A 22,570-nucleotide genomic window follows, 5' to 3' on the forward strand; every position below is an offset into this window, starting at 1 on the left:
TGAAACCCATCCTTCAATATGTGAAATGGTCTCCCAAAGTCGAATGTTGAAGTCTGAAAAGAGTTGGCTCGCACACGTATATGAGATCTAAACTCAGAAAACTGAACCCTTATAAAAGAAATCAATTTTGCCTATATAAATGTCCCAGCACAGCCGTGGTCAAGCCCATGCTGGTCAGCACGAGGAGAGTCCAGGCCGTGCTATACTTTCGAGTCCCAAAAATCATCCTTTGCTTCCCGACCATGCCCTCACCGGTGCTGAGCCACCATGGGCCGTGATGGAGACTGTGGTGGCCTCGGAAACTGTGCCAAAAAGCCACCTTTAAGGGTCAAAGGTCGATGGTTCAACACGGCCAGAGTCCAGGCCGTACTCAACCTTGAATTGCTAGCCTTTGTTCAATTTTAATGGATCCTGTACCGTATTCGCACGTATCACCCTCAAATACTGATAATGTCCATCAATGATCACCTGAAAAATGAGAGGAACCAAAACACAGGTAATTCTGGCATAAAACAAGATAACTATGCATAAAAATGGAAGTAATTGGGCATATAAACATGTGTAACACAATGCATATCAAATCACCCCACACTTAAGCTTTTGCTTGTCCTCAAGTAATCAATAACTCAATATATATACAAGCAACAATCACCCCTCAAAATCCATGCTAAGGTTCACAATTTAACCTTATTCAACATATAAAGAATGAAACTCAAGTAGCTAAATAAATCATACACCTTCAAAGAAGAACTATAATAATACCATCTCGAAGTACAAGTTATATAACAACTCAGCATTAAAGACTAAGAACCATTGCCTCACAGGGACCTCTCAAATCACTCACAGTGTTTACAGGTAAACAAAAAGATTCCTTCAATGTAGCTGCACAAAATCTATTTACCATAAGCTTGCTCATAAACTCCATCTTTGCTACTGTGAATAAATGAATACCAAAATCAAAGGGTCTTTACAAGGGTTGAAATGTGGCTAAGGTAAAGGTAAGAATATTTGGATAGAAGTGTATAGTATATTGAAAAATCATATAATTACTTAGAATAAATGCTTCAGGAGCTGAATGCCAAATCAACAAAAGTATTCACTAAGCCTTATTTGAAGTAAAGGATGCTCAAAAAATTGAATCCAAAAGAGAAAAGAGCTAAGAAAGAAGCACAATAAACACTTATTTAATTTTGTTTCTCTTTTTATATGCCACTGCAGCTTACACAGGGGTTGCATGGTTATGACACAAACAACGAGAATAGTTATACAATTTGGATTAAAGGGAGCATCAAAGAATGATTAAAAGGACTAAATGAATTTATAACAAAATTAGGCACTATGATTCCATAAAAGAAGAAGCATAATATATAATTATTCAGTACACAGGGTGAAAGAAAAGACAAATATAGAGAATGGTATAAATGTAGTGTATAGGTGTAAATCATGAAGAAAAGGTTAAGGCTCAAAACTGGCTGACTAATGGAAATAAAGGGTAGGCTTTTGGCCAGATGCGGTGAATCTTAAGTTGCCCAAATCATTTGATGGTATTCAACAATTCATGTAACCTCAACAAGTATTACAGAGCAAGTTTTAGAAATAAAATTAAGTACAGCGTACACTCAAATAAGAAAGATCATGAGCATAATTGTAATAGATGCTCAAATTTTTGTTCAACAACTCACGTTTGAAGTGGCTAAAATTTGCAATTGGTTCCCAAACTTATCAATTGAATCATCACATAAATGGTATAAGTGATTGGCATAATCAAAGTTCAAAGATAAAGGCTAGAAACTTGTAAAGAACTCAAGCAGCACTCGTTTGATCCAGCCAAAGTGACATATTGAACAAAGTGAAATTGCTTTCGCAAGAACAAAAATCGAGAGGGATAATCAATTACAAGTATGTGAATTAAATCATTAATTACAAAAGAACAAACTAAGCTTAAGCGACATGAAGAACATAGGTTCTAACATCCTAACAATATACAAAACCAATGATAGCAATTTCAGACACATCCAAAAGTCATAGGAAAGAGAAGAGAACATACAGTTTACCCATACCCACCCTACACTTGAAGAACACATTATGCTCAGTGTAAAACGAAGTGGGTACCTCGCATGGGATGTACAAATAAAGAAAGCAAAATCAATTATATCTAGGTACATGACATGTATGAAAAATAAAGTAAATCAACGCAGAAAATAAAATAACATCTAGGGGGACTGCCCTGATCATTCGCCGAAGCTGGGGGAGTGGAAATTCGGTGGGTCCTCAGCAGGAGTTGAAAATGAAAAATAAAGAAATAATAGAAACTGAAAATAAAAATTGATAGCGCAATAATATATGTATTTTATATGCTATATATATATGTTGTTCTTCATGTTATCTTTGCATTTCTAATCTTTTAGAGCCACTATTTGTTATTTTCGATATTTCTCTCCTCGGGTTAGTTTTGTTTTGTTTTTGTAGGAATTGGTTCGAGTTGCTAGGCATTGGCGAGGATGTTTGTAGAGTCGTTCATGGTCAAGCATGATATCAAAGAGATACTCATGCCTAGGAGGATCTTATATCACGAAATGAGCAAGAGAAGCTATCTCGCGACCACTCCGCGACTTGGCTTTCAAGGCCAATGATAAAGTAAAGAAATAGTCCACTTCGCCCCTGCCCGCGACCTACAATGCCATGCCGCGGCCTACCCCTGGCTGGATCTGCAAAACTGCATTTTGGACAGCTGTCTAGTCAAATTTTTAGGGTAAAAACCTAGCCAAACTTCTGGATACCCTATGATATAAATAGATTGTAAAGAACCTGAAGGGCAGCTCCCTTTCTCCTTTTCTCTTTAGCTTTGTTTTTCCTTCTCTATTATGTCATTTTTTTCTTTATGCTTTGAAGATTGACTAAAGACTTGATCATTCATCTATCAGTCCAAGTATTCTCCTTTTCTGTTTTAAGCTGTTATTAATTATGTTCTCTTTTATAATCTATTTTGTTTGTTTAACTATCATGAGTGAGTAGTTTTCTAATCTAGGGTTAAGTGAACCCTAGCCATGATTGATGTATGATTTGTTCCTTTAATTCCCCAAATTAGTTATTTAATTGCTCTTGCTTAATTGATTGTGCATATTCCAATACTAGATTAGGGATAATTAGTATTGTTATGATTCCATTGTCTTTATTACAGCGGGAGTTGGGTTTTGACGGATTTGATTATTTCAATTAAGGACATGAAATTCTCCACGGGAGTAGGTAGAATGGATTGTTAGAAAGTCAGGGTATTGAGTTTAATGTCTTTAATTTGCATGATTCCATGGGAGTAGGTTTTGATTGCATATTAGGGAAGCCATTGATACTCGAGAGAGATCTATGATATTTTATAGGGTTACCTTTCCTTGTGAACATTTATTTAATTAGTTTGGGGTAGGAACTTATCTTTGCGTTAATTATACTAGTGGGGATATTTAACTCTAGGTGCTTTTTATCCTTGAATTTATTCTCATTATTATTATTTGCATTATAGATTAATTCATCCTCAATCGTTGATTTGGTTACTTACTTAGCATTAATTAAAGTCAAGATTAGCTAGTTTTTACTACTTCAGTCTTTGAGGATTCGACCCTTGCTTGCCTGACTACATAGTTAGGAGGTCTAGTTAGGTTATTTTTTATAGGCACGCGACAGCCTTGTCAGAAATTAAATAAAATATGAAAACTAAAACTTAAAAAAATGTTCCAAAACTAAATAAAAGTTAGGGTGCTCCCAAAAGTGCTTCTTTTTGTTTCTCGATTCATTTAGTTGGACTCGGTGATAACTCCCTGCATGTGCAGGTTTGACATATGCTGTGATTAAACTGCCAAGTTATGGATCCTTAGATTGTTAGCAATCCTCCAAGCAACCGCTTTTAGGTACTTCCTTCAAGAGGGTAATGTCATTTCCCTCACCTCGAGTGTCAAGTCTGCTACTGGAGTGACATGCAGCCCGTTATCCTCATCCACATGCGCATAGTCAAGACGCTGTGGAAGCTCTTTTAAATTGAGGACCAATGGTTCCTCAAGTGATGGCCTCAACTTCTGCACACATATCCTGTCAATCACAGTATCCTGTCAATCAAGCTGCTCCAACACTTCATCATCTGACAGTTCATGCTTATCTCCTCTTGGCAAAGTGACTTGTAAGGGGTCTTCAACTAATAATTCCTGCAAATGTGTCTCAATAGCATCGTTAAATAGATTAATACCATATACATAATATTATTATGATCTAAAGACTGGCTTATGGAATTATGTAAGTCAAAGGTGACAGTCTCATCCCCTACCCTAAGTTTTAACTTCCCATCACAAACATCTATCATTGCTCTAGATGTTGCAAGAAAAGGTCTTCCTAGAATTAAAGGTACACTGCTCTCATCGTCCATGTCTAAGATCACAAAATCGACAGGGAATATAAATTTATTTACTTTTATAAGCACATTCTCTATAATACCCCTAGGATACTTAACATATCTATCAGTTAATTGTATACTCATCCTAGTGGGTTTGGTTTCTCCCAGCCCTAACTTTACAAATAGGTTGTACGGCATTACATTAATGCTAGCCCCCAAATCAGCTAAAGCATCATTAACAAATAAGTTACCTATAACATAAGGAATAGTAAAACTCCCTGTATAATGTCGCTTTTCGGGTAAGTTGTTCTGGAAAATCGTCGAACATTCCTCGTTTAGTGTCACACACGCCAAGTCCTCAAACTTCCTTTTATTGCTAAGAATCTCCTTTAAGAACTTTGCATACCCAGACATCTCCGAAATAACTTTAACAAAAGGTAAGTTTACATGCAGTTGTTTAAAAATATCCAGAAATTCACCAAACTGCTGCTCGACTTGCGCTTGCTTTAATCTAGCAGGGTACATAATTTTGGGTTGGTATTTCCTCAGTGAAATCTCATTTGCCTCTTCCTTCGCCTTGGTAGCTTCAACTTCCCTGCTTGAATCTACCTACGCATCAACATCATTGTTAGAAACAAAAGGACCAGGAACATACTTACCTGACTGCAACATGATTATGTTCACATGCTCCCTCGGATTGGACTCTGTAGTGCTAGGCAGAGTCCCTGGCTGCCTCTCAACCAACATCCTAGAAATCTGACCTATTTGAGTCTCCAAATTCTGGATGGAGGCCTGCTGATTTCTAAGTGCACTATCCGTCTGCTGGAACCTATTGTCAGTAGAGGACACAAACTTCATCACCAACTCCTCAAGATTAGGTTTCTTCTCCTGAGGTGGAGGTAGTTGGGATGCACCAGCCTGCTGCTGGGGCTATTGCTGATGCAATCTCTGAAATCCTGGTAGACCTTGGGTACTGTTATTCCGCCACCTGAAGTTGGGATGGTTTCTTCACCCTGGGTTGTATATTATTCTGCTTGGGCGCATTCCCCATATAATTAACCTATTCATGGTCAGTAGAAGAAGATGAAGAAGAAGCAAACATACCTCCCGCATTATAGTTTGCACTGTAGTGTGGGCCACCACAGAACTTGTAGCCAATCTGTGCTACATGAACTGGCATCTGGAGCCAGTCTATTCTCTTGGCCAATAGCTCCACCTAAGCTGCCAAGGTTGTTGTGGAATCTACCTGGTTAACCACTCCCTACTTGACTGGCCAACTCCTAGAGGATTGCCACTAGTAGTTGTTCATGGCCATCTCCTCTATCAGATTTTGCTACCGCCCAAATGGCTTCACTGCTCAGACCCCACCCATCACAGATCTACCATCTGCCTAGTAGCAAGGTTCAAACTGCTATAGAAAGTCTGAACCTGCATCCATACTAGTAGTCCATGGTGTGGGCAACATCGGAGCAAGTCCTTGTACCTCTCACAGGCATCATACATGCTCTCGTCATCAAACTGCACAAAAGAAGATATGTCATTTCTCAATCTAGCGGTTTTAGCAGGAGGAAAGTACTTATATAAAAACTTCTCAGCCAAAGATCTCAATGTAGTAATAGTGTTGGCTGGAAGTGACTGCAACCATCTTTTCACTTAGTCCTTTAAAGAAAATGGAAACAGCCTCAACCGAATGGCATCATCAGTCATTCCATTTATCTTGAAGGTATCACAGATCTCTAAAAAATTGGCTATGTGAGCGTTTGGGTCCTTGCTCGGTAGTCCAAGAAATTGTACACTATTCTGGACCATTTGTATCACGTTCTGCTTTATCTCGAAGTTATTGGCTGCCACAGGTGGTCGCAATATACTCGTCTGTGTCCCCTCAAGAAAAGGTCTAACAAACTCGTACATTGTCCTGTTTTCATCCGCAGCCTGGTTGTTGTCTCCCATCCCTACTAGTCTATTCATAGGGGTCCTAATCTCTATCCATGCCTCCTCTTCGTCTTGCATACACTTTCTGAAAAGATGGAGGATCGCTCTGGTTTAGCAAGAGGGTCTACAGGAGTAGGATTAGAGCTTCTGGTCATAAACTCCTGAAATTAAGAGGTAGCAAGCAAAGAATACATAAATGAATAAAAAAATAAATAATAAAAAGAATCAAGAGATAGAAAACAAAAAATGGCTAAAGTGACACAAACATAAATTCACTCTAGTTCACACAAATATTCCCCGGCAGCGGCGCCAAAAACTTGATGGGCTATTTATGTAACTACAATATAAGACAGTGAACCTATCGATGCAGACTAGCACTAATGACTAGTATCAAGATCGTATTATCGGAAAAGGATGATCCTAGAACTACTCCAGCATCTTATATTATCTAACTTTAAATAAAATTTACGAAGTTACTATTCTATGACTAGATGTAAGATAAATGATTAGCTAAATGTCAAGCAATCTGCAAAGATTTAGTGAAACAAACAAGGAAAGAAAGCAAACCCAATAAGACCTAAGCTAGTTGGATTTAATGAAGGTAGAAATTAGATTGATTACCAATAATGATTACCCGTGAGTGGATTCTAAATTGAATTCGAGTTCCCTCTCAAGAACACCGAATTCCTAAACCTAAGAACCTAAACGATGGGATCTCTTCCTACGATTGATTTTAGGTTAGCCTTAAGATTAATCCACTGATATTAAGAGTTGTTAATTCTTAATCCGGCTAGTTAATTACCCTTATCTTTAAGTGATCATTAACCAGTTCTTACTATTCAAATCTCCAACTACTAAATGAATTTCTCAATTACAAAAAGTAATATAAACAACTCAATTCACAACGTCTCATAAATAATGTGATATCTTATTAATACTGAAAGCAAGAAGTATACAAGCATTGATAATCAAAATCTCATAAACATTAAGTGCAATCCAAAAAACAAAGGAAACCCCAATGGGTTCAACAGCTCTAGCTACTCATGCTAACGAATAATACAAAATAAGGAACAAATACATAAAAGAAAATTGAAAACATGTACACCCTTCTTCTTCAAGTCAAATGAACAGTCCTAAATCTCCATATCTGAATAATGAACCTTGAATTGCCTCTTGAATGCCTATAAATCCACTCTTGGTCTTTAATATGATGCTTGAACCACTGAAATCTGTCCTTCAATATGTGAAATGGTTTGCCAAAGTCGAATGTCAGAGTCTGAAAAGGGTTGGCTCACGCGTGTATATGAGATCTAAAGTCAGAAAACCGAACCCTCATAAAAGAAATTGATTTTGCCTATATAAATGTCTTAGCACAGCCTTGATCAAGCCCGTGCTGGTTAGCACGGTCGGATTCCAGGCCGTGCTCGACATTCGAGTCTTGAAAATCATCCTCTACTCCCTAACCGTGCCCTTGCTGGTGCTGAGCCACCATGGGCCGTGATGGAGACTGTGGTGGCCTTGGAAACTATGCCGAAAGGCCACCTTTGAGGGTCAAAGGTCGATGATTCAGCACGGCCAGAGTCCAGGCCGTGCTCAACCTTGAAATGCTAGCCTTTGTTCAATTTTGATGGATACTGGTCCGTATTCGCACGTATTGCCCTCAAACACTAATAATGTCCATCAATGATCACTTGAAACATGAAAGGAACCAAAATATAGGTGATTCTGGCATAAAACAAGATAACTATGCATAAAAATGGAAGTAATTAGGCATATAAACATGTGTAACACAATGCATATTAGTAGCTGTTGTGGTAAAATTGTACCAAACAAGGCCTCGATTAAAGCCTTTCTATGATCCGATGAGTGCATTAGTAGGTCTTAGATGCTGGCTGTCTTCTTCTTTTTCTTCAGCTGCTCTAGTAACCCATTATCCCCTTCATGTGCTTTCTCGACTTACTTCAATTTTTAAAGTCTCGTGTCTTCACTTTTACCCACTAGTTTTATTAAAGTTGTTGTCTACCCAAATATCCTTCGCCCCAACATCTTGTACTTCACTTATCCCCAAAACTGTAACAGATGTCGATGGCCATAACTAACTTCCTTTCACCCTCCTTCCAAACCTCTAGAAGACAAGACTCACAAGCCGCTTGATCATCGTCTGACCCCCATCCACTTGGCATAATGTACTCAATCCGAATGCTGGCCAAACGTGGCCTTGAATAGCGGAACTTGAAATCAAATTATTTCGAGGGCTGCCTTATGATATGCATTGTGTTACACATATTTATATGCCCAATTACTTCCATTTTTGTGCATAGTTATCTTATTTTATGCCAGAACCACCTGTGTTTTGGTTCTTTTCATGTTTCAAGTAATCATTGATGGACATTATCAATAATGGAGGGAGATACGTGCGAATACGGACTAGAATCCATCAAAATTGAGCAAGGGCTAGCATTTCAAGGTTGAGCATGGCCTGAACTCTAGCCGTACTGAACCATCGACATTTGACCCTAAAATATGACCTTTCAGCACAGTTCCGAGGTGACCACAGTCTCCATCACGGCTCGTGGTGGCTCAGCAGCAGCGAGGTCACGGTCAGGGAGAAAAAGCTAATTTTTGAGACTTTAAGGTCCAACACGGCCTGGACTCCGCCCTTGTTGACCAGCACAGGCTTGACCATGGTCGTGCTGGGACATTTACATAGGCAAAATCAATTTATTTTGCTAGGGTTCAGTTTTCTAACTTAAGATCTCACATACGCGCACGAGCCACCCCTTTTCGAACTTCGATATTCGACTTTAGGAGACTATTTTGCATATTGAAGGACGAATTTCAGTGGTTCAAGCATCACATTGAAGATCAAGAGTGGATTTGGAGGAATTCAAGAGGCAATTCGAGGTTCATTATTAAAATTTGGGGATTTAGGACTATTTATCTGACTTGAAAAAGAAGGGTGCACATGTTTTCAATTTTCTTTTCTGTACTAGTCCCTTATTTTGTATTATCTGTTAGCATGCGTAGCTATAACTGTTAAACCCATTGGGGTTCCATTGTTTGTTGGATTGCAGTTAATGTTTATGAGATTTTGATTATCAATGCTTGTATTCTTCTTGGTTTGATTATTAATAAGATATCACATTATTCATGAGACGTTGTGAGTTGTGTTGTTCAGATTGCTTTATGTAATTGAGAAATTAATTTAGTAGTTGGAAAGTTGAATAGCAAGAACTGGTTAATAATCACTTAGAGATAAGGGTAATTAACTAGCCGGATTAAGAATTAACAACTCTTAATAGCAGTGGTTAATCTTAAAGCTAACCTAAAATCAATCGTAGGAAGAGATTATGTCGTTTAGCTTCTTAGGTTTATGAATTCGGTGTTCTCAAGAGGGAAATCGAATTCAATTTAGAATCCGCTCACGGATAATCATAATTGGTAATCAATCTAATATCTACCTTCACTAAAATCCAACTAGCTTAGGTCCCCTTGGGTTTGCTTTCTTTTCTTATTTGTTTCACTAAATCTTTGTAGACTGCTTGACATTTAGCTAATCACTTAGCTTGCATCTAGTCATAGAATAGTAACTTCATCAATTTTATTTAAGGTTAGATAACATAAGACGCTGGAGTAGTTCTAGGATCACCCTTTCCCGAGAATATGACCTTGATACTTGCCATTAGTGCTAGTCTACATCGATAGGTTCACTGCCTTAGATTATAGCTACATAAATAGCCCATCACCCTAGCAGGTCTTCACATTCGTATTGAGGAAGTTGTTTAACTTGCCATTTCCCACAATTAATTAAGTCATGAATCTCATGTTTGAGACGGTTGCACTAGTCCGTCACATGCCTAAAAGCCTAGACATATTCATAATACCGACCATTGTGAGGTTTAGAATTGTTCTTTGGCAATTGGGGCTTGAGTTTTCCACTCCATATTAGGTGTTGCAATACCACATATAGTGATGCCCTAGCTCGGTGATGGTTCTTAGTGGGTTGTTTGGTTCAGTTTCTAGCTCTGGCTTAGGTTGGGATACGTCTTCAAAAGAGTTCATGACCTCCTCTTTACTAAAGTCAGGGGGTGATCATGGACACTTGGTTTGGGGATGGTGTGTTATTGTAGTTCGGTAGGGTTTTTCTTCTAGTACTGGTCTGGTTTGCTTCAATTAGTTTTCCGACATCGATAAAGTCTTTGATTTCGTGTATAAGCTAGATGCAGTTGTATATATGGTGACCGAGTGCTTGGTGGAATTTATAGTAGGTGTTCGGTTTGTAGCCAGGTGTATTAGGGTTAGGTGGGTTTTTTAGGGTGGTTACTTAGAGCATGCCATTCGGCACTAACCTCTCAAAGATCTTTGAAAATGGTTGCTTAAAATTAGAGAATTTCCTCGGTTGCTGGACAGCATTTACATCTAAAGTCCTACTCCCTCCAGCCTGATAAATCGGCCTTCCGCCGGTCCACATTGTCTTCCTTTTGTAATGTTTGCTTTCATCGACCTAAAGCCCTTCATCATACAGGTTCATGAAAGTCTTTGGGTTCATCATCTAAAGCCTTTCGACCCAACTAGGAAGAAGATTCCAGATCACCATACAGGTCCTTTTCAGAGGGCTTTATTTTTTATTAACCCAACCTTATTCCTCCACCTGGTCAAGAAATAGGAGAAGGATTCATTTGGTTTCTGCTTAGTGGACTCAAGATCTCTAATCGAGACTTCCAATTGAGTATTATAGTCATATTTTTAAAAAAATGAATTACACAAATCATGCCATTCAGCTTTGACGGATTTTTCCAAACCATGATACCAATTCACAACAGGTCATTTTAGTGACAATATAAATAGCTTGACAATTTGGGCCCTACTCAACTGAGTAGTTCCCATGATAGTTACATATTGCTTTAGAGGAATCTTTGGATCACTAGTCCTGTTGAACTTGTTCAACTCGGTATGGCTGGTGGTCTTGGGCATGCACCTAAGTGTCTTTAGCGACTATAACAATGTAAGGCTTTTCAACCTAATCGGGAACATGCTAACTGGTCAGTAAGACTAGCATGGAGATGGGAGTCGCCACCTGAGTAATCACCGGGACACTTTTACTAACGAGTGGAGTTTCTCATATTCCAAAAGGAAGCTTACACCATATATCTAGAGATGGATTTGGAAGCCAACTTCCTTATTTGTGTATATTAGTCTTTAATTTTATTATTTAACAAATATTCCCTATAAACACAAGCAGTTCATACACAAGCATACCAAATAACACATATAATTTGCCTAGGTCTATCCATTTTATTCAAGCCCAGCCCATATTAAGGTTGTTAGTTTATTTTACTAATTAATTATGTATATAGCGCACTAGTCTAGCCCAATTACACATTATGCTATTGATTTCCAACTTTTAGGCCTAATGGACTACTTATTATAATGAGGCCAGTTCTGTGTGAACTTAGTTCTAAAAAGCCAATTATGGGCAGCGATTTCGGGCACGTACCCAAGTGTCTTTAACAACTACGACACTATAAGGCTTTTCAACCTAATCGGGAACACGCTAACTAATTACTAAGATTAGCGCAGAGATGGGAGTCACCACCTGAGTAATCCCTGGAACACTTTAACTAATGAGTGGCATGTCTCAGATTCCATAAGGAAGCTTACGCCATAGATTCCAGAGGTGAATCTAGAAGCTAACTTCCTTATTTGTGTATATTAGTCTTTAAATTTATTGTTTAATAAAATATTCTCTATAAATGCAAACAATTTATACATAGACATGCCAAAACAACACACAATACACCTAAGTCTAGCCCATTTTATTCAAGCCCAACCTATATTTAAGTTAATAATCTAACTTACTAACCAATTATGTATAAGGCTTACCTATTCTAGCCCAATTAGATGTTATGCTCTTTGGATTCCAGCTTTTAATCCTAATGGACTACTTGTTATGAGAATACTTATTCATTGTGATCTCAATCCTAACTAAACATGCCAAAGCCCGCTAGTCTAATTGGGTTTTTTAGTGTTACAGGCCCAATTATGGTGGATTAACCTATTAGACTATCAAATTTATGTTGAATGAGTTTTTAGCCCTAAGTTTATGTGGCCCATTTTTATTGATCACTCACTTAATCATGTATTGGGTTAACATACAATAAACAAAAATAAAGAAAACAAAGCAAAAACCAAAATCCTAACTATTACAACCTACCTACAACTACGATTACAAAACTAAAAAGACCTAAAACTATACAACGGCTGAGAATACATCGAAATACGCTAAAAAATACACAAAATATAGTGTCCAGCTTGAATAACCGATCAGCTATGCATGAAGAGGATCAACTCAACATAGAGCCAATTGGCTCTATATTAATTGGCTTCAGAGTCTCAGGGCTAGTTTCCGTCAGTTTTCCTTCGTTCACCAGTACAATCTCGCACCTAGAGCTGATTTTCACATGCATATGTATTAAAAATTGATTAGAATGAGATAAAAGGAATAAAAATAACAAAATAAAAGTTATATAAGCAAAAAAAAAAACCAAATCACTAAAACCCTAAATCTTAAAAACTAATAGAAGATTATCAAAAAAAAAAAAAAATGTTTTACTCAGGCTTAATTACTTAATCCCCTTAACAAATAGATCTAAATATTAACCCTATAACATGTTTTTTATCATATCTAAAAAAAATCTAGTTCTTAATATGATTATTCAAAAACCTATTGTTATGCATCCTAATAAAAACCTAATCTAACCATATTTATCAAAAATCAAAAGCTTAATCATGCTTCTAAGAATAAATACTATATAAAAACAAGAAGGAATGAAACAACCGATTTTTATGATTGATGCAGATGTATGGTGGAAGGAACCCTCAGGTTGTCACCGTGGATGTTACATCTATGAGTCTCAAGCAATGAGGAGGCAGATGAATCAAAAATAGGGTAGGAATCCAAAGTTGGATATGGCTTTATGAAATCTTCTGTCAATTGAAAGAAAAAAGTTTCTAAATATGCTCTTTCTCAAGCGGCTTATTTCCTAAAATGACTCTTTCTTCAATGGCTTGGGTCTTCGAATGTTAACTAAGATCGTCAATACAATTCCTTTTGTTTTCTTTTGATTTTCTCTCTCTTTTTTTTCTTTCTTAGTGTTTCTTCTCTCCTAATATCACTTACGGTCGAATTTTAATTCTTGCCTCCTCCCTGAAACCTAAACACCTCTCATTATTTATAGAGGCAGGGTTTAAAAGGAAATCCTAGAGAAAGGGATAAATTTTAGAAAATATCGATAAATATCCAATTTATTTATTTAAAATTTAAGTAATTATTCATAAATGAATGATTATCATCAAGAAACCTTCTAGAATCTATATCTCGATATAAAATCGTTTGAAAAAATGACGTCGGGGTGTCAAAATCTAATCGGATCTATGAAGAGCCAATTGGCTCTATCATAGAGCTGATGGACTTTATGTAAAGTCGATTGGCTCCTCATAAAGCCAATTGTCTTTATAGAGGAAGTTTTAAAATTAACATTTTAGTCCCTATTTTTATAAAAATTACCGTTTTGACCCTCAAACTTAATTTTTTTTTATAATTAGGTCCAAATTGATTTCGAAAAGATAATTCCAATTGGATTGACCTCGACCCTAGCCTCAGATTCGCTTATTCTTTATCTTTCGAGACCCAAGAAAGCAGTAACTCTCATCATAGGGTTTTCCATTTTTTCTCTCAATATCTAGATCCAAGAGAAGGGTCCCGACACCCATCCCTGACTAAGACATGCCAAGGCCCGTTAAGTCTACTTTAATTTTAGAGTTTAAGCTCAATTAATGTTGATTAGCCTATTGGACTACAATATTCATATTGGATCCAATTTTAACCCTAAGTCTGTGTGGCCCGTTTTAATTAATCAATCATAAAACATATATTTAATCATACAGTAAACAAAAGAATAAACAAAATAAGATACATGAAATAAATCTAGTTATTACAACCTGGCCTACAACTAAAATTGTAAAGAAAAAGACCTAAAGATTAAATACAGTACACAAAATACATTAAAAATCGACAAAAAGCTAAAAAATTAGGACAAAATGTTGCATAGCCATCGAAATTAGGAATTGAGCCGATATGGTATAGGGTTTCCAAGTAGATTTTTTGATTCATTAATGTATTCCTCACATATCCAAAGCAGATTTTTATATGCACAGAGAGTAAAAAGTTAATCAGATATGAAAGAAAAATAAAAAAATTAAAATCAAAGAAAATAATCGATTGAATTAAAAGCCCTAAAACTAACACAAAACTCTAGAAATTAAAGAACAGTAAACAAAGATATCATATAAGTTTTACAATTCTAATATACATATTTAATTATTGAATCAATAATAAAAATATAAATCTAATCATTAATCCTATGCATGTGTCTAATCAGATTCAAAACCCTAATTTTGAAAAAAATTATCAGATTCAAAACTTTAGTGTTCTTATTATCAAATTTCAAAATCCAAATAATTAATAACATGCAGATCCATAAAAAGTAATAACAATAACCCTAATCATGTTTCTAAAAAAAAAACATAAAAAGGGACAAAGAAACCAGTTTAGGATGATGGATGTATATTTGGAGGACCCTCAAGTTGTTACCGTAGTTGATGGTTCTACAAGTCTCAGGTGATGAAGATGTAGTTGAATTGAAAACAGGTTAGAAATCAAGTGCTAGAGCGATGTTGAGAAAACTTTTGTCGATTAAAAATAAGTTTCCAAAAACGGAGGTTCTTTCTTGAGTAGCCTTCTTTCTTAGTAACCTAGATCTTCTGCCTAATGGTGAGCGATAGATTTTTCACTCAAATTAGCTTCTGATCTTTTCTCTCTATTGATTCTTATCATATCTGTGAATGTCTCCTTCTAAAATCCTAAATACCTCTTTCTATTTATAGAGGTAGAATTTCATAGAAAACCCTAAAGAAAACGATAACTTTTATTATTTTTAAAAAATAAGTTGATAAATATGCAAATTTAATTTTTTAAATTTAAATAATTATCATTACAAATCTAGGGTTATCGTCAAAAACCTTCTAAAATATGTATCTAGATGTAAAATCGCCAAGAAAAATGATGTCAAAGTGAAAAAACCTTAATCGGCACTATGTAGAGCCAATCGACTCTACACAACGGAAGTTTAAAAACAATTTACAATTAGGTATCCGAATTTATAAAATCCCTCGTTTTGACACTCAAACTTTATTTTTCTTGACAACTGGGTCCAAATTGATTTTAGAAAAGGTAATTTTTAGCTAGATTAAACTTAACCCTAATCTCATATTCGCCCATCCTTCGTCTCCCAAGACCCGAGAAGGCAATAACTTTCATTACAAGATTTTCTGTAATTTTCTCAATATCTAAATTCAAAAAAGGGGTGCTGACAGCTACCCCCGATTTGTCAAAATTTATAAGTATGCAATACGTTTAAATAAATTGAGACAAATCATAAATATCAAGGATACGAGAAAAATGATATCTCTATGAGCTGTAAAAGCTACGCCTTGTAAGCTTGAACTCTGATAGTTGATTTGATGTGGGGACCATACCTACTTGAATTTCAAAGACTTCGCCTGCTTAGGTTGAGGGCTTCGCCTGCTTAGTTTGAGGGCTTTGCCTACTTAGGTTAAGGACTTCACCTGCTATTTGGAAACTATGCCCATTGATATTGGAACACTGCCCCATCTGATCTGGGAACCACGCCAGCCGAATTGATGATTGCAAAGACTTCTCTCTGGCTATTTTCCACTTTAGGAAATAATTTTTCTCTTCGGGTCGATTTGATAATTTTTCAGTTTGGGGTACTTTCGGTTATAATTTCTTACCTTGGGATACAATCTGATTCATTTTGATGCTTTCTGGAAGTTATACTGGTATTTGGCCCACTCAAGGACTAAAACATAATTTTGATGGGTCAAGGAAACTTGTAATTTTCCAGATATTTCCACCTCGAGGTGCCAATTAGGCTCCTTTGCGTATTCTACGGACTTGTACCAACTTTTTAGACTAAAATGTGACTTTGATATGTCGGAGACCTAAAAATGATATTTTCACCCCCACTCCTTCCAAGACATATAAGTAGCCTTATATCTACATATCATTCACTTTATCCATTTTTCTTTACTTTTCTATTAGAACCCTTCTTTACTCTTTCTTCGATTTCTCACCTAATTCTTAACCAAATTTCGTGAAATTAGTTTTAAAATGGCGGCCTCATCTTCTAGATTTGCTAGACATACCCCAATCATACTGGATTAGGAGTTTTCTACTCTAATTTTCTCGTCAAAATGTTTTTGGGCTTATGAAGGGAGAAATAATTCCCCTTTCAGCAAAATTGAACACCCACCGCACATTTTTATAATGCTCGCAAGTGATTCGATGAGCTTCCTAGCTGGGTTGAGGATAGGATCGGATATACTGGCTTTCGTTGGTTTGTGGCTACACTCCCATCAGTCACTGGGAGGTTGATCACACTTCTGTTTATGCCTTGCTCGCGAGGTGGATGGACACGACTCACACCTTCTACACCCCAGTTGGTGAGCTAACTCTCTCTCCTCTTTATTTTTTCGCCATCACCGGCATCGACTTCTCTAGCACGCCCGTGTCATTCAATAATGTGATCCACGACCAATGCTCCAACGTTAAGGAGGGCTTCATCACTTATCTACTCGATTTATTGCCCATGTTCATGAACTCACGTTGCACTGCTTACCAAAGCATCCACCTCTACTACCGAGGCTTTGTTCCTCAGAATGCTCTGGAGGTTGACCAGATGGCCTAAGCCTTTTTAGTGTGTCTCTTTAGTACAACATTGTTCAATGACTTGGGAAACTCACTAAACTTCAACAACTTAGCCCCACTGTGCTATTTAGACCAGGTCTTCTCCTACAACTAGGGATCTACAGCTCTCGCATATATGTATTATCAGATGGATGTTATCGTCCAATACAGCAAGAGGATCTACGGTTTCTAGCACGTGATCCATGTAAGTTATGCTCTGACTTCTTTTCCTTAGTTTCTTTTATAAATACAATGCATGCTGACTTTTGTTCTATAAGTTTGGGCCGTGGAGATCGGCCTTCTAGTGGGCTCATAGCCCATCTGCACTTTGTGGGCTTTCCCTCGCTTGAGTCGCTGAGGCTTGAGCAGGACCATCACCTTGGAGTGGGCTCAAGTTCACATGCACCGCATGTGGATCAACATCTTGACTTGGGACAGGGTAAATACAATTCATTAGTCATATTCATGCTTCTTTTCTATCGTTACTTATCCTTTTTGGTTTATAAATTTGAGGTGATTGGTTGCAGGAGTGCAGCCAGTGGAACCCTACATGCTATCCGTGGTTGACCTCGAGTAAAAAAGGATCCTGCTGATAGGACCTGACTCTCGGGCCTGGTACTAGGAGAGAGGATCTATGGTTGGGAGCAAGGCCCTAGTAGGCGCCGAGTTCTTTTATCTCCTCCTCTCTCTATGTTCTGGTCTGCATATCTTGCTAGGGATGAGTTAGCGTAGTGCTTGACAGGGTATGACGAGCCCGAGGATCTCAGCATCTGACCCTAGCAGACAGACTATACTTCGTTCATCCCTCAATTGTTGGGGATCGTGCCTTTAGGCGATAACGCGATAGCTCAAGTATTTTTCTAGATTCACTTAGAATTCCCCTTTTATTGTGTCCCGCTTTCTTAATCATATATTTACAGTTCATCCACCAGGCTCCCACTATTCTTGAGTCGACTGAGGGACGGTCCACCTGACGCTCCAGGCCTTCCCATATTATAGGCTCTTCTATTGGTGTAGCCTCTGAGGCACCTCTTACGTCCATATCTGATATGGTTCTAGGGAGTGTTTTGTTCCCTCTTGATTTGATGGTCTCATATTAGAGCCTATATAGTGTGATGGAGCACCAGTTTGCCATGGAGCAATCCCTTCCTCTACATTTCACTTCGAGTACTTGCACTCATGTGATTCAAGTGGAAATTCTAAAATCCGTTGCTTTTACCCATACTGGCAGCAAATTGTCGAAAGAGTGTAGAAGGTGGATGCTCGTAGTCCGGATGAGGGTATACAATTATTGTACATATGAGCGTCACATGTTTGATTCTCCACCAAGGGCAAGTCCAGTGAATAAGTGTGTAGGGAATGCCCTTTATCCAGGAAATCCAACCATCATTACCTCGTGGGGTAATGATAAAATGGGTCTGCACATACTTCGGCTCGTACTTATCAACACCCCTTGGGATGGTCAATATCTAGAGCTTCTCTCGCAGCCAAATCAGCAAAAAGAAAAGAAAAGAGAAAAAAAATAAGCTAAGTTGAAAACCTGAAGAGGCGACTTAGGCAAAAATAAAGTCTGCCAACTCGAAAATCCGAAAGGGTGGCTTAGGCAAAAGTTAAGACAAAAGTCTGCTAAGTTAAAAACCCGAAAGAGCAGCTTAGGTAAAAGTTCAGGCAAAATAAAATAAAAGAAAAGACATTTGGTTATATACTTGTAAGAGAATGAGGTTGCCACCAAACCATTGATGGGTTTTGTACATGTCTAACCCAATGATGGTTTCAGCCAAGATGACTGGAATTGGATCTGCTCCATGCTCCACTTGGTCAATAATGCAAGCAATTATGATATCTTTCTCTCCTTGAGGAGAAATCAATAGAAATTAGGCATAAAGGGAAAAGCCCAGCATCCGGATCCAAGAAGTAGTGCCTTTCTCCTTCTTCTCATAACAAGAGATTAATGAAGTAAGAGTAATGTACTCGCCAACAGAATAGGAAAGTACCTTAGTTGGGGCATGTCAAATAAAGCCACTAGTTTGATGGGAAAGGGCTCATTAAGTTTTGGCAGGGCGATAGGATATATAGAATCCATGGAAACGCTAAGAATAATAGAAAATTCTTCAATTATGGGGCACAATTCTTGTACATTGAATCTAAAGACATGGTCTCTTAGGCACCAGAAATCGACAATAGAGTGGAGGAACCTATAATCAAGCTTGATGTGTTGCATGGCCTTCAAAGATGAAAGATGGAATTTCCCAACTTTGATCCAATCATCACCAGTTAGGATTTTGAAGAGTTTGAAAGCTTTTGGCACTTTTCTGAGATATATTTTTTGACCTTTGAAGTGTGAAAGCATGCATGAGAAAGGAGGAAGGGCTCATGGTTTATGTAGGCCTTGAATCAGTATCCAAATCGGACTTTGCAACCATAAAGCCGAATCGGCTGAGTATACAACCGAATTAGCTGAGTATACAGTCGATTGAGTTATGGCTTCGCAATGTGATTTTTGGCCCGTTTTGGCAGTTTTTGGGGGCGCTCACTTGATTTCAGTACACACAAGTTCATACAAATTCAAAATAGAGGCAATTCAAACGCCAAAATCACATTTTATATCTTCAAAAGTCAAAAATCTATAAAAAGTTTCAAGTTCTACAAGCAATAAGAAGAAAGTACAAAGAAAGATAAGAAGCCGGAGTTCTCTCCCAGCCCCTATCTCATCATCCAAGTCAGTATCCATTCCTTTAGTCTGCAAGGCTGATAACTAAAGGGGTTAGCGTGTTGATCCGAAGTTTCTGAGCGTCAATCTGACACTGCCGGTCGTCCAGTTGCCCTTGCAAGCCCTCATGGTCCCTCTATGAAAAACCCTAAAGGAGATTAGTTAGTGCATTTCATACATGCATATTATTGCATAAGTCATTTCCTTACCCGCCAGTCCTCACTGAGGATGAAGAACTGCCTCCTTGCGGCATCGACCAACCGATGTACATTCTCGAATGGATCCTTCTGAACCTGTGTTTGCATATATATATCACTAGCCTTTTAGGAAAATAAAGAGGTTAAAACACAGAAGAGGAGTAACTTACATGAGTGCAGGTACTCGGAGTGAACTCCAAAAGGAGACACTGCTCCATGGCAAGCCGATGCTCCATCACACTATATAAGCTCCAATATGAGACCATCAGATTATGACGGAACGAAAAACTCCCCGAAACCATATTAGACATGGCTGTAAGAGGTGCCTTAGAGACTACACTAGTAAAAGAGCCTACATTTTGGGAAGACCTGGAGTGTCGGCAGGACCTTCCCTCAATCAGCTCATGAGCATCAAGAGCCTGATGGATGAGCTGTAAATAAATGATTAAGAAAGCAACACACAACAAAAAGGGAATTCTAAGTGAATATAAGAAAATACCTGAGCTACGACGTCATTATCGAGAGATATGATGCCTAATTGCTAAGGGATGAACGAGGTATAGACCATCCGCCGAGATCGAATGGTGAGGTCTTCGGGCTCGTCATACCCCATCAAGCACTCCGCTAATTCCTCTCCAGCAAGATCTTTTATCTAGAACATGGAAAGAGGAAGAGATAATGGAACTCGGCGCCTGTTGGGGCCTTGCTCCTAGCCGTAGATCCTCTCTCCTAAGTACTAGGCCCGATAGGCAAGTCTGGTCAGTAGGATCCTCCTCTACTTGAGGTTAGCTACAGAAAGCATATAGGGTTCCCATTCAATGTGCTCTCCTAGCCAATCACTTCGGATCTGTAAACTAAAAAAGGTAATGAACAATATAAATAAAGCATGAATATAACTAATGAATTACCTTCTCCCATGTCAAGCTATTGATCCACATGCGATGCACGTGAACCCCAGACCACTCCAAAGTAACGGTCCTGCTCAAGCCCCAACGACTCAAGTGAGAAGAAGCCCATGAGGTGCAGATGGGCTGTGAGTCCACTAGAAGGCCGATCTCTAAGGCCCAAACCTACAGAGCAAAGAGTTAGCATTCACCGTGTCTATAAAAAGAACTGAGAAAAAAAAGTCAATGGCTAACTTACATGGATCGCATGCCAAAAGTCTTAGATCCTCTTGCTGCCTCAGATAGTGACGTCCATCTGATGATACAATAAGCAAGAGTTGCAGATCCCCAATTGTAAGAAGAGACCTGGTCTAAATCCCACAGCGGTGCTAGATAGTGGAAGTGCACTGAGTTTCTAAAGTCACTAAACAATGTTGTACCTAAGAGGTACACTAAAAAGGCTCAGGCCATCTGGTCAACCTCCCAAGTATTTCGAGGAACAAAGACTCCATAGTGGAGAGGGATGCCTTGATAAGCGACGCATCGCGAGTTCTTGAACGTCGGCAAGAACCCGAGCAGGTCAGTAATGAAGCGTTCTCAGACATCGGAACATTGATAGTGGATCACATCATCGAATGGCACATGCATGCCAGAAAAGTCAATACTGGTGATAATAGAACAAGAAAGAGGAGAAAGAGTCAACTCACCAACCTGAGTGTGGAAGGTATGAGTCATGTTCATCCACCTCTCGAGCAGGGAATAGACAAAATTATGATCAACCCTCTTGGTGACTGATGGGAGCATGGCCATGAATCGACAAAAGCCGATGTCTCCGATCCTGGCTTGAACTGAGCTAGGAAGCTCGTCGAACCACTTGCGAGCGCCATAGAAATTTTTGGCGAACCGCATCGATACTACGTCACTTTAGAAGGTCAAAACACAGGTATTTTTAAACATCATGTGCATACAAAAAGACCCCAAAGAGGTAAGTATATGTCTACTTATTGTTACTTTTTGCAAAAAGCCCTGAAAAACCTTTGTTCGGCCTGTGCACGGCCGATTTTCACTACGTAGAGCCGATCGGCTGTGCATGCAGCCGATAGGCTCCATAGGTTAGGGCACCAAATTTTTTGTTGATTTTTCATATATTTTGAATAATTAACACATATATCAAGTCTCTAAGTTGTAAAAAAATACAATTTAAGCTAAGAAGTTACCTCTCCGACAGTTAGAAATGCGCAGTGGGTGTTTAATTTTGCTAGAAGTGGAATATCCTCTCCCTTCACAAGCCCAAGATCATTTTGGCAAGAAATTGGGGCAGAGAACTACCAGTTTGGTACAATAGAGGTACGCCTAGCAAATCTAGAAGATGACCCTACCATTTTGGGACTGATTTTGTGGAATTTGGTTAAGAATCGAATGAGAAATCGAAGAAATAGTGAAAAAGGGTTTTAAGAGAAAAGTAAAGAAAATGAGTAAAGTAAATGAAATATGAATATAGAGTTACTTATATGTCCTAAAGAAATGGCAAAAATGTTAATTAAGTTCCCGACCTATCAAAATCACGTTTTAGTCTAAATAGTTGTACAAGTCCACATAAGACATGTAAGAGCCTATTTGGCACCCTGAGCGGATATTTAT

General features: G+C 38.2%; 1 protein-coding gene and 1 non-coding gene across 2 annotated transcripts; one reads left to right on the plus strand and one right to left on the minus strand.

Annotated features, from left to right (window-relative positions):
- Positions 1-3,911: 3,911 nt before the first annotated feature.
- On the minus strand, positions 3,912-5,236 carry LOC125369329. The gene is made up of 4 exons (XM_048371341.1): positions 5,038-5,236; positions 4,235-4,983; positions 4,135-4,193; positions 3,912-4,080 (listed from the first exon to the last, which is right to left on the minus strand). Exons 1-4 carry the CDS (start codon positions 5,234-5,236, stop codon positions 3,912-3,914), a joined length of 1,176 nt encoding a protein of 391 aa, XP_048227298.1.
- Positions 5,237-5,822: 586 nt separating this feature from the next.
- LOC112536063 lies at positions 5,823-5,929 on the plus strand. The gene has a single exon (XR_003080132.1). It is a non-coding gene; the product is annotated as a small nucleolar RNA R71 (small nucleolar RNA).
- The last annotated feature ends 16,641 nt before the right edge of the window (positions 5,930-22,570 follow it).

This window comes from Ricinus communis, chromosome 2, assembly GCF_019578655.1.
Source record: "Ricinus communis isolate WT05 ecotype wild-type chromosome 2, ASM1957865v1, whole genome shotgun sequence".
NCBI lineage: Eukaryota > Viridiplantae > Streptophyta > Magnoliopsida > Malpighiales > Euphorbiaceae > Ricinus > Ricinus communis.